At 40.1% G+C, this 17590-nt stretch overlaps 1 protein-coding gene and 1 long non-coding RNA gene across 3 annotated transcripts in view; one reads left to right on the forward strand and one right to left on the reverse strand.

The window, feature by feature from the left end:
* COLEC12 (collectin subfamily member 12) overlaps window positions 1-16736 on the forward strand; it is a 194563-nt gene extending 177827 nt beyond the window's left edge. For both annotated transcript variants that reach the window (XM_081252051.1, XM_081252052.1), the window contains 3 exons: window positions 527-636; window positions 7559-7704; window positions 15280-16736. In XM_081252051.1, coding sequence (XP_081108177.1) covers window positions 527-636; window positions 7559-7704; window positions 15280-15299 — 276 coding nt within the window. In that variant the 3' untranslated portion in view covers window positions 15300-16736. The remainder of the gene's footprint in view (window positions 1-526; window positions 637-7558; window positions 7705-15279) is intronic.
* LOC308626688 lies at window positions 4947-17085 on the reverse strand. The gene is made up of 3 exons (XR_014017287.1): window positions 16740-17085; window positions 6035-6156; window positions 4947-5596 (listed from the first exon to the last, which is right to left on the reverse strand). It is a non-coding gene; the product is annotated as an uncharacterized lncRNA (long non-coding RNA).
* Between the last annotated feature and the right edge of the window lie 505 nt (window positions 17086-17590).

The raw sequence follows: 17590 nt of genomic DNA on the forward strand, positions 1-17590 counted from the left end.
TACAGACCTGGGCCTGATCCCAGCTCAGCCACTTGTCATCTGTCTTAGGTTGGTGGTTGTAATGGCTCAAAGACACGTTGTATGTGACACACTGGACATGGGACCTGGCCCAGAGGAAGCACTCAATATTGCTGTGGCTGTTACTGTTCTTAGAACGTGGGAGGGAGGGGTGGTGGAAGGGGGTGGAGCCTGGTGGGATTCATTGAGTGGTCTGGATACTTTAGGGGAGAAAGAGCATCCCTTAAATATTGCTTATAAACTTATAAGAGGAAAAAACGTCAAAGCCCCCAAAACAGTGCAAAACAAGCGCAATAAAAAGAGAACAGCAAGAGCAGTGCACAAGTTCTGACAAACATCTTTTTTTTTTTGAGACAGCTTTATCTTATTCAAATCTCATTATACTTCTCTGTTAAAGTCTGATAAACATCCTCTTATAAAGTGTCCTTCTTTTCTAAACATTGAGGGGAAAGTCCCCTAAACGTCTGTTCAAGAAATAGTAATGTGCCGTTTCTGATTTATTTTTCAGCAATGGATCAAAAAGCAGATGGTAGGGAGAGAGAACTACTGGATCGGCCTCACAGACTCAGAGCAGGAAAACGAGTGGAAGTGGCTGGATGGGACACCTCTAGAGTATAAGTGAGTCTCAGAAACTTCCAGATTGCTGGTCAGGCTCTCACTGGTCTATGTTTTCACCTCTTGCCAGACTGACTTCCTACAGTTTCTTCCTGAACGACCTTGTGTCCTACACGTTCCTCAAACTGAGGCTCCAGGTACCAGCTGCATGTTTATTTCCATGTAGGGAAATTATGGTTGAGAATCAATATGCTGTAAAAATAGGGGTTTTCTTTTTTCTTTTCATGGAGTGAATTTTTTTTCATTTCTACAAAAACAAACAAAAAAAACAAACAAAATAAACCACCAGAGACTCATAAAACCACCCAGGATGGCACTTGTGGCCGAGCGTGCTCTTTAAATGCTGCCATGAAGGCCAAAGAAGCCCCAGGCTCCCCATCATGGTCGGAGCTCACCAGCCATGTTTCTGACGAGAGCCAGCACAGCAGAGATATGCTTCAGGAGAGTCAAAACAGTTGTGAGAGTTGTCACCTAAAATCGGACCAGTGGGAGAGGGGGACGGGAGGCAGAGACTACTAAGGGAAAGAGAAATTTGTGACTGACAGTCTAGAGTGCCAGGATCATTTTTTTTTTTAAGCGAGTCAGTGGGGAGCTAGAAAAAAAAAAAAAAACCCTCAGTCCCCTCCACTTTTCTCACAACCATAAATACGAAAAAGGCCTGGGTTAGACTCACTAAGAAATTCAATCTGAAGCCCTCCTCTAAGCAAAAACTGGATTGGCCCACATGGAATGGATTGAGAGGGAACAGAACAGTACGGCCTATGCCAGCTCTCCCAAGGTGGAAGTTTCCTCGTCTCTCCCAGGCTCCAGCAGGAATTATGTGATTTGGGAGGAGAGTGCCAGAATTGGTACCTGGGACCTGAGAAGGCTCACATCCCCAGACACCTTCCTGGGAGCTCTGTTCCCAGCCACAGCCCAGACTGTACTTCTAGTTTTCCACCCAAGGGAATACATAGACATGTAAAAAACCCCAGGATCATTTTTTTTTTTTTTAACATCTTTACTGGAGTATAATTGCTTTACAATGGTGTGTTAGTTTCTGCTCTATAACAAAGTGAATCAGCTATACATATACATACATCCCCATATCCCCTCCCTCTTGCATCTCCCTCCCACCCTCCCTATCCCACCCCTCTAGGTGGTCACCAAGCACCGAGCTGATCTCCCTGTGCTATGCGGCTGCTTCCCACTAGCTATCTGTTTTACATTTGGTAGTGTATATATGTCCATGCCACTCTCTCACTTTGTCCCCAGGATCACATTTTAAAAGCAAGAATAAATTAGGCAGACATATTATGAGGCCTCAATAGCCGAAGGCTAATTTAACTTGACATATAATAATAAGCACAGTACAAACTAGAAAAAGAGTTAGTGTAGCGAGGGGAGAGAGTACCTGCCTTAGAGTCAATAAGGTCTGGGTTCCAGGTCCGGACCCAGCACTCAACAGCTCGTGACCTTGTGCAAGTTACTCAACTGTGTGGAATCTCCATGCCCTCATCTAGAAATGAAGATTCCAGAAGGACCAATGTCAGTATTGTGAAAATTAAATGAGATAATATATATCAAGCATTGAGGACATTGAACCCATGGGAAATGCTCAAGAATTATTACTCCTATTGTCATCACTGTCATCATTTTCATACTAGTCACTAATTGCAGGATAACACTTCCTAGCAGTTATGTATTATACCATGTCCTGAAGGAGATGCCACACACTCACAACAGGTTTGTGAAGACAAGAAGAATGTTCCCTGCCATTGCCTGGGGATGGGGCTCTAGGCTCTCAGGGGTCTCCCAACACGGTACAGCACCCCAAGTACTTCTCCATATACTCAGACTCACCTGTACCCTCCTCCTCTGCTTCTGTGGCCTCCAAGCCTGGTCCATCCACTTCCCTTTCCCCTGCCACCCACAGTGGTTTCTGGACCTGGCACCTCCCCGTACTTTGTCCAGGCTACAGAAGAAGTCAGTCTCCCTACTTTACTCTTATCCTTTCTCTCCAACACGCACACACACACCCCTTGTGAAATTATTTCAGGCTGCTGAGGGGACTGTAAAGAGGAAACAGACAAGGGATAAAAGGTTCTCTCCTCTGCCTCTTGCCCCCACTCCATTTTTATACTGAGAGCTGGTTGAGAAAGACAGTGCTGGAATAAACAGACAAAAAGCAACGGCGATGTGGATTGGATGCCAGAAGCTTAGGGCACACGTGGACTTGAATGAAGATTTACTTCCCATGAAACATACGACCTGACTCACTAAATCTTATGACGATTAGGGAAAAGGATGGCATGAGAAGCAATCTGTGATGTCTCAGGATGGTCCCCAGGACAGGTTTCCAAATGCTTTGGGTCCACACGCCAATACAATTCCAAGAGAAAGACTACAGGGCTGACTCGTGTTGCCAAGATTTTAGTTGCCCAACTAAGGACATGGGTTTTAAAAATCACCTATCAACAGGGACTTCCCTGGCGGTCCAGTGGTTAAGACTCCACACTTCCAATGCAGGGGGGCACGGCTTCGATCCCTGGTCAGGGAACTAGGATCCCACGTGCTACACAGCACAGGCAAAAAAAAAAAAAAAAAATCACCTATCAACAAATCTCAGCACGAAAACAACAAAAATAAAACCAAGAAAAGACAGTTGGCCATCACACATACACACAGAGTTGTCCTCATTTTTCTCTTTTCACCACAGACCTGTGAGAACTTCATTCTTGCCCAGCACCAGTCCTCTGACTGGACATTGGGATCCACTGGCCCACAGTCCCATGATAACATTCAGTGAATTATCCTGGAGTGTCCACCATGACCCAGCCTCTGTGCTGGTTTGGAGGATCTTTTCTGGACTTTGGGGCACAATACGAGTGAGAGGTACTGTTCTTCTACTCATGTAAAAACAGTCTGATTTCCAGGACCCTGTCACAATCAGGAAGACAGACACTCTGACCCTAAATGTGGATACGGTGAAGAGCAGGGCTTCAAAGGAGGTTTCAATGCTCTCCTCTCAGTAATTAATAGAACAAGTATTGAAGAGATAGAAAACCCAAGAGGGATATAGCAGACACTATCAACTAACTTGACTTCATTGATATTTATGGGACTTTTCACCCAACAACTACAAATACACATTCTTTTCAAGTGCATATGCTATGTTCACCAAGATCAACTATGGGCTGGGTCATCAAACAAGTCTCCATAAATTTAAAAGGGCTGGAATTATGTAGTGTATGTTCTCTCACCAAAACAAAATTGAATTAGAAATCAATAACAAAAAGATGTCTATAAAGTCACCAAATATTCGGAAATTAAAGACACACTTCTAAATAACCCATGGGGCAAAGGAGAAATCACAAAGGAAATTTGCAAATGTTTCAAAGACAATGAGAACATAACGTATCAAAATCTGTGAGATGCAGCTAAAACAGTATATAGAGGGGCATTTATAGATTTACAATGCTTATATTAGAAAAATATTTTAAAGTTGAAAATTAATGACCTAAGCTTCTAGTTTATGAGGGTAGAAGAAGAAATGCAAATTAATCCCAAAGCAAGCAAAAGGAAGGAAATAATAACGACTGGAAAGCCATGAAATAGAAAACAGACAAACCAGGGAGAAGACCAGTGAAATCAGGAGCATGTCAAAGCTGGTCTTTCTACTCTTGATGGAATAAATGCCGGTGTGTCATTTGGCAAAGGTCATCACTGTCAATGGAGACTGCCTGGTAGGCACGGGGCAGTCAAACACACATGGGATGGAGACTCTGCCCACTTGCTCAGAGCAGAACTGTAAGGGAGCCTTGGAAGGCCTTTCCTGCCCACCCTGCTTGCAGTTGCCCACCTTAGATCACCAGAGATGTGCTGTGCTTCCTGAGAGTCTCCCAAAACACACTTGAAGCTCCTCTCTTCCTCTTGTCCATTTCTTGGTCCCCTGCACAGGATGTCATTTAACGGGAGTATGCTGTCAAGTTACGAGTAACAGCTTTCATCTCTGCACTGCAAAGACAAAACATGGGCTGCCCTTCTGTATTTATATAAAAATGTGTCTATAAATACTACATTTTTAGAATATAGAACCGTAGAATGGTAAGGACCAGAAGGGAACCTTTGGCATCATCTACTTCAATACTCACTCACTCTGGTCATGCCTCATGTTTCTATCAGTGGCACTGGCTTTGGCCACTAGAGAGAAATCTTCCACTGTTCAGACCTCTATAGTGGGAGAAAATTCTACAGCAAAGAAACACTTCTCACTACTAAGATTTTTCCTGTTTTGAGGTCAGGCTCTTACCAGCAGAAGTTTCTTAGCCACGAAGCCTCAGTCAATCTTGTGGTTGATGAGAAATACTAAGTTGTGAGGTTGGAAGGGGCTGTTCCCAAAATTGAGAGTCTGTGCTCTACCTCCATAAGTAGAAACCCAGAATCCTGGGGGGTGCTTCACACCCACTGGCTGAGGTGCTTGCAGTGATTCCAGCTCCCTGGAAGAGGGACTCCAGATGCTTCCACGGTCCCCAGCGTACTCAGAATACGGTGTCCAAGTACATACACACGTTGCTACCCAACCACTTCTGTGACGTGTACGTTATACTGTGGCATTCAAGGATCTGGCGCCCAGGTTTCAGCCATTCTTCTTTCCAGAATCTACCTATGAATGAGGTTTAGGCAACATTTAAGCTGAAATTCTTCTCCAAAATATATACATTCTATTTATCTGACACATTCTGCTCTATTACAAGCATGCAGACTGGGGGGATTTGCCACAAATCATTCCATGTGATTTTAGCTTTTCCAAAGAGATGCTGTGAGACTTAGTCTTTGAGACAAATTGCTCCTGCAGCCTGGCTTCAGGCTACTCCACCGCACATCCATGCTGGTCCCACTGGAGTCACTCCACTCACAGCTGCCTTCTACCTTTAGTCCTGAAGGATTGCTTTAAGCACTGCATGTGAAGAATTCCAGTGACCTGGAAAAAATGAATGGAGAACGGTGATAAAGACAATCTCCTTTCTTATCAAGCAGTTCTCTTTTTGTCTCATCTATAAACCCCTTTTATCTACTCAAAAGGGCAAGGAAATGCAAGGGGAAAATATTAAACAGATCTTCTATCAGAATTCCTATTTATGCGATTTCCCAACTAACTGGGAGATAAAGAATACTAAATGTCCTGTCAGTATGCATCAAGAATCACAATCTCAAATTTGATAAACAAAATTGGAATGGAACCCCCTCGTATAACTACAGAAATGAACAAAGTGTACACCAACAACATCAAACTGCCCAGGCATTGTTGACATTTCCGGGAGGGTCCTGCAAGGTGGAAACACACACAGAAAAGCTTGCCTGAAAGTTTCCTTCCAACTTCATCTCTTCTGGCATCACTGTGACAGTCTGAGAGTCTTACCTCATTTGTTTCTTGCCTGTGATATAAGTTCTGAGAGGGCTGGGACTCTATTCTCCACAGTGCCATGTTGCCATCAGCTAGCATTCTTTATCCCTGGTACATAGTTGGTGCTCTGTGAATATCTGTCGAATGAATGAGTTAACGAATGACTATTTCTGACTTCCACCTGAGTATCGTCCCGCATTTACTCTCATCAGTTGATGGTTTCATCTAAATGATCTCTTCATCACTAGATTTATTTAAGTGAGGTCACTTCATTTTATAAAATATCCCAAAATATACAGTTGGTTTGGGGGAGTCCACGCTACCTTGTTACACCCTTTAACTGTAAATTTCAACTCTCCTTTCCCATTGCCCTGATTTTTGCTGGTCTTGTCGTCAAAAGAAGTAGGGCAACTTGGGCTCTGTCCCCAGGTGACCCTGGTAAGAGCCTGGCCTCAGAAAAGGAAAATCTTAGTAGTGAGAAGTGTTTCTTTGCTGTAGAACTTTCTCCTGCTATCAGGGTCTGTACAGTGGAAGATTTCTCTCTAGCAGCCAAAGCCGCAGCCACTCTGATACGAACATGAAGCATGGACCAAAGTGAGTTATTATTAGATGATGCTGGTTGGGTCATGAGTCATCGTTTATGGGAAGCACTTCCTACTGCAGATGTTTTTTCGGACCCTCTGCACGAGGCAAGCTTGTCCTCTTAGGAGGTAACCACAAGCTTCTGTGCAAAGACCTGGTTCTCAGAGAAAACGTAGTCTTCCGAGTTTTGAGTCTTGGAAGCACATCTAATTGACTGCTTGGAAATAGAGTCAGGAACAGCAAACGTTGGCAAAGGGGTGCTTTGAGCAGCAGCATGCAAGTTAAGCCCCAAATGAGCTCATCCTAAAGAAAACTTGTCTCTCTCCCAAAAAAGGCAGTGAGATGTATAAGTCATTTTCAGTAAGAATAAATTACTATTTCTTTCTACAGCAATTAACTATCTACAACTTAGCCAGAAAACCATAACCAAGTGTTTAATTGTAGGTTCTTGTAAGTGTATATCAAGGGTCTTTCGCTGTCTCTGCCTGACTCTGACTTGTTAGAGATATCAGAACGTACAAGGATCCCTCTGGGTTCTTCCAAGAATGTGTGTGTGTGCGTGTGTGTGTGTGGTCCTCAGAATGCATATACATTCACACACAGATATACACCCACATGCCCAGCAGTCAGCATTCCAGGGCACGTCAGAAAGCTGCCATTCATCTAACTGTGCTGGAGACAGATTTACTCTCTGAGCAACGTGATGAAGCAGCTCAGTGAGCTGATCGCACTGTGGCAATGATAACAAGGCTGCAGGGAGATGCTGCGTAACACAGTGCTCTGCAAAACAGCTGCTTATTCTGAATCAGAGTGTGCACAGCTTTTTAAACAGTGCATTTTCATTCCCGGACAAGTGACAGGCCTTGGTTTTGTTTTTTACTTTTCTCTGCTGCTCTTGGGTAAAGAAAACTTCTCTGTGACTTTGCAAATAATACTTGATTTCTGTTTTCTTAAAAGAAATTGGAAAGCTGGACAGCCAGATAACTGGGGTCATGGCCATGGGCCTGGAGAGGACTGTGCTGGGCTGATTTATGCTGGGCAGTGGAACGACTTCCAATGTGTGGACCTCAATAACTTCATTTGCGAAAAAGACAGGGAGACAGGTAAGCAGCAGAGGGGATTAAAGAGAGAGCCTCTGAGCTTATATCTTATTAAAGGGCAAGCGGTGATGAGTATAAGGGATCTGAATGTAGGCTCGGTAATCGGGTTCCAGTCCTGGTTCTGCCATTTACTAGCTGGGCAAGCTATGAACCTCAGGGAAATAATAGTATCTTCTTAATGGGGTTGTTGTGAGGACTTAAAGAAGTTAATAAATGTGCCTAATGTAGAGGAAGTACTCAATAAATATTAGACTAAAAGGCCTAGGTCATTACCTTATAATATTGTCAGTCAATTGTTATTTAACATATGGCACCAGTGTTAAGTCTTTTTCATAGAGTTCCATGTACGGATAATTCAGGTGGCCAAGCATTCAATTCCACATGTATTTATTGAGCATTTACTATGGGCCAGATGCTGTGTTAGATAATGTAGGGATATAGTTTCTCTGCCTCCTTATAAGCTCATAAGCCTAAGAGGCATTTGGAGATTCTTTTTTTCATTTCAAAAGGTACTTATGTAAAGCTTCATTAAATACATGACCCTCTTCAGGACATAGCATCTTAAGTTTTCTTCATCAGAACTAGATTTGAAAGTTTGTGGTGGGGGAAGGAGGAAATGGGGGTGAGTGGTAATAGGTATGGGTTTCTTTTAGGGATGATGAACATGTTTAGATAGCTCTAAACTATACAGTCTTGTGAATATTATGTAATTCTATCTCATAAAGTCTTTATTTTGAAAGTTGGTGGGAGACGTTGAAGGGCAGGCACTATCTTTGTGCTCTCCCTCTGCTGTGCTCCACAGCACCAGTATCACCCCAAGGGGAGCTTTTACACACGTCTGATGCCCAGTTTTTTGCAGCTGCCCCCCAGGGAACACCCCTTGATCTCCTGGCTCTAGTGGCCAGTGAGCTTGCATTCCTGGGTCCCATGAGACTATAACAAATAAATCATTCTTGGCCAGCTGCTATCCCCAGGGGACTGTGCAGACAGCAAACTGAATCATACCCCCAGTATTTCTGTGAAAGAGGCCTATTTGCTTGTCCTGGAGCTTCAGCAAGAGGGGTAGGCTTCTGGTTTGGCTCATCCAGGGACCTACTGAGGTGCCCTCCAGGGACAAAGGCTGGTGGATGCCATCTTTGTGACCTCCCTCTGCCTCATGACAGGGTGCAGGTAGCTCCCAGGATGGAGCTTGTACACTTGTCTGGCACCCTGATTTCTGCAACAACTGTGCAGGAGACACCTCTAGGTCACCCAGTTCTGGTGGCCAGTGGGACATACATTTCAGTCCCACAAGACTATAAATATTTGCATACTTTAAAAGCTGCTGCCTGAAGGTCTAGTTTCTTACCAGCAAGACTCTAGTTGCTGACTGAGATCCTCCCCTTTGGGGCACTGACAGGTCTTGGCACACTCAAATGCTAGGAGCCACTAAAAATAAAAAAGGCTGCTTGAACAATCACAGTGGTTTGAAGGACAAGCAAGAGCTAGGGCAGGGTTGAAAGATAAGGTTCATTCCTACAAGATGCCACTCCCTCAAGATTGGGAAAGAGGGTTGTTTTATCTAGTTTGACAACACGGAGAGTCAAGCAAAATGAAGAAAGATACATATGTTCTGAATGAAAGAACAAGATAAAACCTTATAAAAAGTCCTTAATGGAGATAAGTGATGTACCTATTAAAAAGTTCAAAATAATAGTTATAAAAATGCTCACACTGAACTTGGGAGAAGAATAGATGAACACAGTTAGAACTTCAATAAAGAGATAGAAAATATAAGAATGTACCAAATAGAAGTTACAGAGCTGAAGAATACAATAACTGAACTGGAAAATATATACTAGTAGGGTTCAGTAGAAGACTAGATGAAGCAGAAGAAAGGATCAGTGAGCTCAAAAGCAGGGCAGTGGAACACACCCAGTGGAGAAGAAAAAAGAATGAAAAAACGTGAAGATAGTTTAAGGTACTTATGAGATAACATGAGGTGGTCCAACATTCACATTATAGGGGCCCAGAAGGAGAAGAGGGGGGTAAAGGGGCAGAAACTTCTTGAAGAAATAATGGCTGAAAACTTCCCTAAACCTGGGAAGGAAACAGACATCCAAATCCAGGAAACCCAGAGTTCCAAATAGGAGGAACCCAAAGAGACCCACACCAAGACACATTATAATTAACATGTCAGAAGTTAAAGACAAGGAGAGAATCTTAAAAGCAGCAAGAGAAAAATAACTTGTTACATACAAGGGAACCCCTATGGACTGTCAGCTGATTTTTCAGCAGAAACTTGGCAAGCCAAAAGGGAGTGGAATGGTTTTATTAAAAGTGTTCAAAGAAAAAAACTTCCAGTTAAGAATACTCTACCCAGCAAAGTTATCCTTCAGAATTGAAAGAGAGAGAGAGTTTTCCAGACAAGCAAAGCCTAAAGGAGTTCACCACCACTAGACCAGCCTTACAAGAAATGTTAAAGAGGCTTTTTTACACTGAAAAGAAAGGGTGCTAATTAAAAACGGGGAAACATATGAAAGTATAAATCTCACTGGTAAAGGTCAAAATATATTTACCTTTACATATACATAGTAAAATTCAGAATACTCTAATGTTGTAAAGGTAGTGGAGGAACACTTATAAAGCTAGTATGAAGGTTAAGAGACAAAAGTAATAAAAATAACTATAACTACAATGATTTGTTAAGGGATACACAAGATTAAAAGATATAAATTGTGACATCAAAAACAAAATGGTGTGGGGGCAGGGAGTAAAAACACAGTTGTAGAATGCATTAAAACTTAAGTTATTAAAATAGACTATTATAAATATAAATTGTTGTATGTAAGCCTCATGATAACCACAATGCAAAAACCTATAGTAGATACATAAAGGAATCTAAGCATACCACTACAGAAAATCATCAAGTCACAAAGGAAGAGAGCAAGAGAAGAAGAAACAGAGGAACTACAAAACAGCCAGAAAACAATTAACAAAATGGCAAGTAATACATATATTTTAATAATTATTTTAAACATAAATGGACTACATTCTCCAGTCAAAAGACATAGAATGGCTGAATGGATAAAAATACAAGACCCATCTATATGCTGCCTACAAGAGACTCACTTCAGATGAAGGATACACACAGAGAAAGTGAAAATGTAAAAAGATATTCCATGCAAATGGAAACCCAAAGAAAGATGGGGTAGCTATATTTATATCAGACATAATAGATTTTAAAACAAAGACTGGAATAAGAGACAAAGAAGGTCATTACATAGTGATAAAGGAATCAATCCAACAAGAGTATATAACATTTGTAAATATTTATGCACCCAACATAGGAGCACCTAAGTAAAAAAAGCAAATGTCGACAGACCTAAAGGGAGAAATAGACAGCAGTACAGTATTAGTACCCCACTTTCATCAGTGAATAGATCATCCAGACCAAAAAATCAATAAGGAAACACTGGCCTTAAATGGCACATTAGATCAGGTGGACCTAACTGATAGAAAAAATCCCATCCAAAAGCAACAGAATACACATTCTTCTCAAGTGCACATGGAACATTCTCCAGAATATATCATGTTAGGCCACAAAAAAAGTCTCAATAAATTTAAGAAGAAGATTGATTTCTAGTCACATATCATTGTGACTGGAAAGGATGCTTGATATGGCTTCAATCACAAGAAGAAAACTGGAAAAATCACAAATATGAGGAGATTAAACAACATGCTACTGAACAACCAGTAGGTCAAGGAAGAAATCAAAAAGGAAGTAAAAAATATGGTGAGACAAATGAAAATGCAACATATCAAGACTTATGGGATGTAGCAAAGCAGTTCTAGGAGGGAGGTTCATAGCAATACATCCTATATCAAGAAAAAAAGATCTCAGATAAACAACCTAACCTTACCCCTCAAGGAACTAAAAAAAGAATAAATGAAGCCCAAAGTTAGTTGAAGGAAGGAAATAAAGATCAGAGTGGAAATAAATGAAATAGAGACTAAAAAGATAATAGAAAAGATTAACGATAGAGCTGGTATTTGAAAGATAAACAAAATCGACAAACTTTTAGCTAGATTTACCAAGAAAAAAATATGGGCTCAAATATATACAATCAGAAATGAGAGAGGAGACACTGTAACCGGTATCACAGAAATACAAAGATCACTATGAACAATTATACACCAACAAATTGGACAACCTATGAGAAATAAATTCCTAGAAACATACCATCTATGAAGAAATGGATCATGAAGAAATTAAAAAATCTGAACAGACCAATTACTAGTAAAGAGATTGAATAAGTAATCAAAAACCTCCCAATAAACAAAAGTCCAGGGCCAGATGGCTTCATTAGTGAATTCTACCAAACGTTTAAAGAAAAATTAATACCAATCCTTCTCAAACTCTTCCAAAAAATAGAAGAGGAGGAAACACTTCCAAACTCATTTTATGAGGCCAGCATTACCCTGATACCAAAGCCAGACGAGGACACTACAAGAAAAGAAAATTACAGGCCAACATCCTTGTTGAACTATAGATGTAAAAATCCTCAACAAAATATTAGCAAACCGAATTCAACAATACAGTAAAAGAATTATATGCCATGATCAAGTGGGATTTATTCCAGGGATATAAGGATGGTTTAACATCCACAAATCAATCAATGAGATACACTACATTAACAGAATGAAAGAAAAAAATCATATATCATCTCAATAGATGCAGAAAAGCATTTGACAAAATTCAGTGTTCATTTATGATAAAAAAAAAAAAAACAACCAACTCTCAAATGGATTCCCTGTAGAGGGAAACTCTCTATAGAGGGTCTGTGACAAGCCCACAACTAACATCATACTCAATGGTGAAAAGCTGAATACTTTTGTTCTAAGATCAGGAACAAGACAAGGATGCCCACTCTCACCACTTTCATTCAGCATAGTATTGGAAATCCTAGCCAGAGCAATTAGGCAAAAAAAAGAAACAAAAGGCATTCAAATCAGAAAGGAAGAAGTAAAACTGTCGCTATTTGCAGGTAACATGATACTTTATATATAGAAAACCCTAATGGCTCCACCAAAAAAAAAATTGTAGAACTAATAAATGAATTCTGTAAAGTCGCAGGACACAAAAATCAATATACAGAAATATGTTGTGTTTCCATACACTATAACAAACTATCAGAAAGAGAAATTAGGGAAACAATACCATTTGCAATTGCATCAAAAAGGAAAAAATACCTAGGAATAAATTTACCCAAGGAGGTGAAAGACCTATACACTGAAAACTATAAGACGTTGATGAAAGAAACTGAAGAAGACCCAAATAAATAGAAAGATATTCTGTGCTCATGGATTGGAAGAATATTGTTAAAATGTCCATACTATCCAAAGCAATCTACAGATCCAATGCAGTCCCTAGAAAAATTCCTATGGCATTTTTCACAGAAATAGAACAAACAATCCTAAAATTTGTATGGAACCAAAGTAATCTTGAGAACGAAGAGCAAAGCTAGACACAGTCCCTGATTTCAAACTATATTACAAAGCTACAGGGATCAATACAGTGTGGTAATGGCATAAAAACAGATACATAGATCAGTGAAACAGAATATATAACCCAGAAATAAATCCATGCATATGGATTATTTATCAACTAACTTATGATAAAGGAGCCAAGAATGTACAGTGGGGAGAGGACAATCTCTTCAATAAATGCTGTTGAGAAAACTGGACAGCCACATGCAAAAGAATGAAACTGGACCACTCTCTTATACACAAAAATAAGCTCAAAATGGATGAAAGACTCAAATGTAAGACCTGAAACCATAAAATTCCTGGAAGAAAACATAGGTGATAATCTCCTTGACATTGATCTTGGCAATGATTTTTTGGATCTGACAACAAAAGCAAAAATAAGCAAATGTGACTACATCAAACTATAAAGCTTCTGCAAAGCAAAGAAAACCATCAGCAAATGAAAAGTCGGCTTACTGAATGGGAAAAAATATCTGCAAATCGTAGAACTGATAAGGTGCTAATATCCCAAATATATGAAAAACTCATACAACTCAACAGCAAAACACCAAACAATCCCATTGAAAAATGGGCATAAGATCTGAACAGACATTTTTCCAAAGAAGACATACAGACGGCCAATAGGTACATGAAAAGCTGCTCAACATCCCTAATCATCAAGGAAATGCAAATGAAAACCACAATGAGATATTACCTCACACCTGTCAAAATGGTCAGTATAGAAAAGACAAGAAATAACAAGTGTTGGCGAGGATGTGGAGAAAAGGGAACACTTAATGCACTGTTGGTGGGAATGTAAATTGGTGCAGCCACTATGGAAAAACAGTATGGAGGTTCCTCAAGAAATTAAAAATATAATAGAACTACGATATGACCCAGCAATTCCACTTCTAGGTATTCATCTGAAGAAACAAAAACATTAACTTGAAAAGATATATGTACCCTTATGTTCATTGGAGCATTATTTACAATAGCATTATTTACAGTATGGAAGCAATCGGTCCATCAATAGATGAATGGGAAAAGAAAATGCAGTATACAAATACAATGGAATATTATTATTCAGCCATAAAAAAGAATGAAATATTGCCATTTGTGACAACATGGATTAACCTTGAGGGCATTATGCTAAGTGAAATAAGTCAGACAGAGACAGACACCATATGATCACACTTATATGGAACCTTAAAGAAAAAAATGGAACTCATAGATACAGAAAACAGGTGGTTGTCAGAGGCGGAGAGTGGTGGGGTGTACAAAATGGGTGAAGGGGCTCAAAAGGTATAAACATCTAGTTATAAAATAAATAAGGCATGGTAATGTAATGTCATGTACAGCATGGTGACTATAGTTAATAATCCTGTTATATATCTGAAAGTTGCTAAAAGAGTAAATCTTAAAAATTCTCATCACAGCAACAACAACAAAATTATAACTACATGTGGTAGTGGACGTTAACTAGACTTACTGTGGTGATCATTTTGCAATATATACAAATTTGGAATCATGTACACTTGAAACTAATATGTTATATGTCAATTTTATCTCAATTTTTAAGAACAAAGTTGATGACAAAAATATATTTTGCTCAAATTATTTTTGACAGTAACTGGGGCACAAATTTTGCATTTATCCATTCAACAGTCGTGTATTGAAAACCTCTAGTGTGTCAAGCACTCGTCCAAGTGCTAGAGGTCTCCAGACATGTAAGGAACTCCCATCCTGGTCAGTTTCAGGAAAAGAACACAAATATCTCAACAAGAGATTAGAGTAGAGTGTGACAAGTGACCCAGATTTGTCATTTGTTAGCCTTCTTTGGCCGTTTGGGATTTGAGCTGGGACTAGGATTCCCCAGAATAGGCTCTTTCAAAGTGAATTTTACCTTTTATTTAATCTGAGTAAGAATTTCTAGGCATTTATTTGAAAAAAATAATTATTGAACGATGTATTTGGAATGTTTCCTATAAAAACACATGTTCCTTTTTTGAATTACACATTAACATTGTTCTTTAAGAAAAACTAACACCCATCCTTTTTCCTTTCTTTTAGTACTATCACCTGCATTATAATGGACTGTGATATAATAATAAGAGCAAATTTTCGGACAGTTCTCAAAGGCAAAAGATACTTCTTCCTCATTGCATCACCTTCTCACCAGATTGAAAAAAAAGCACTGAAAACCAATTACTGAAAAAATTGACAACCAACGTTCTTTACCATCTGCCATTACTTAAGGACTTGGGAACAAAAGTGTTCTCCCAGTATGATACATTGATTTTCTGTATGCAAATGGACTGAATCACATAGATTTTTCTCAGCCAGTAATCGTACAGTTATGCAAATCATGTCTTCCAGAGTATGGAATGCTCCAATCAGAAAAAAGATTATCATTGGTTGTTGAGCTTTAGGAAGAACTGAAATCATATACTGTGTAAACAGTACCTTACATTTCTAAAATCCCACATGTAGGAAAAATATGCAGACATACAGATATATAGGTCAACTCTTAGTAACAATATGAAATATACTTAAAGAGCTTTTAAAACTTTGTATTTTTGTACAAAATATTTGCCTTTTTACAATTTTTTTCTTTTTTTTTTTTGTTATTTTACCAATATAGTACATGAAGCCAAAGAAAACAATAATGGTACTAATAAAAACGCATAGGGTTTCTTGTCAGATTTAATTCTACACAGTGGCAAAGAATTTTTTTCAGTTGTGGTTTAAAAAAATAATTAAATATGTGTGTATATGTATATTTTTTAATGTATCATTTCCTCAGAGGAATCAATCACTTGAAATGTCTAGAAGTGTCCTTGCAGATTTTGCCAGTGTAGGTCAAGCCTGAGCATATATGTGGCTCAGTCAAGTGGGCCATGCATCAAGCCCATCACCAGCCAAGACTCTTGCTGTGTGTCTGCCAGGCTCAGAGGAAGTGGTCAACTCAGGATGTGCTTTTACTTCCTTTTGGCGGAGTCAGGGGTGGTGGAGAGGCATCTGTTGGGAAGGGCGGAGCACCTGAATCTGGCCATCTAGAAGGTCCTGTTTTATGGCTGAGGTATGGATATACTTGGTATCAGACCCATACCAGAGCTGATACTAAATGTCAGGAAAGTATGGCATCACATCGGCCAGAGGCAGAAATGTTAGAAAGATGGGGACAGCTATACACTACCTGGAAAGTTTATGTTTTCTTAAGTCAGAGTCCAAAAAAACCATAATTCCAAGGCACATGCATGATGAAATGCAAGAATAAAATCTTGGCCACTATGTTGAACTCTTGCAAAGAACCTTTTGTCTGAGCCCATCTACCTTCTACTCCTTGACTTGCCATTGAAAAGTCTAACATGAAATGTGCTGAAAACAGGCTTAGATGTAACTGATGCTCAAAGGTAAGATTTCCATCCAACAGATTCCCTCTCCTCTCCTCCCAAGGAGCTCCCCAGCAGTGCTGCTACCTATCCCACATACAATGGTAAAAGAATAAAGACAGAGTTTGATTTTCACACCTGCAGCTGTGTGGACTGTGTTGTCTTGCCCTGGTCACCGTTCATGCCATCTCTGCAGCCCAGGAATGGTCACCTCCTCAGCACCTTTATGCCCTCCTGTCCGGTCCATGTAGTCTGGTCGGGCTGGTAGGACCCGCTGTCGTCTGGGCCCTATGACACAAGACAGGCACTGGACGCTGGTACCTCTTCAGGCTCAAGACCTTCTATAGACTAAACTCTATCCGCTTTTTCATCCTATTCTGGTTTCTTAGGTGTCACTTAAGATTCATGTTCCGAAGCAACTTGAACGTCTGATGCTATGCTCAGAAGAGAATGGTGCTGGCTCCCACAGCTGAGGGTGTTCCTAATAACAACTTACCCAGTGCTTATCATTTGTCAGGCTTCAATCAGATGATCTCATGTCATCCTCCCAACAGCCCTAAAAAGTAGGCCTTACTACTCTCCCCATTTTATAGAGGGGGGCACTCAGGGAGGTGATGTCATTTCCTGGGTCACATCATCACCAAGGAATGAGGCAGGATTCAGACTTGAGCTCTGAAAATGTTCTTATTTTCTTTAGGAAGCAGGGTTCGTCTTAATAACACAGTAAAATCAGATGAAAATCACACATTACCAGATGCCTCATGTACTCCTCTGTATATTTAGCTATCTATACACCATGTTTCTATTCACCTACTCACCACTGATGCCCTTCTGGGAGGAGAGTTTTGGTAAAATGTCATGAGGTCTTCAAGCACTTGAGTTGCTAGGAGAAGATGGAAACTTTTTCTTTTTAAATGACTCTTGAAAGAATGAGTGCACAACCAGAAAGAAAAAACCCTTTCTTTTCCTCTTCCATGAGCAGCGTTCAC

Source organism: Mesoplodon bidens, assembly GCF_964165515.1.
Source record: "Mesoplodon bidens genome assembly, chromosome: 13".
NCBI lineage: Eukaryota > Metazoa > Chordata > Mammalia > Artiodactyla > Ziphiidae > Mesoplodon > Mesoplodon bidens.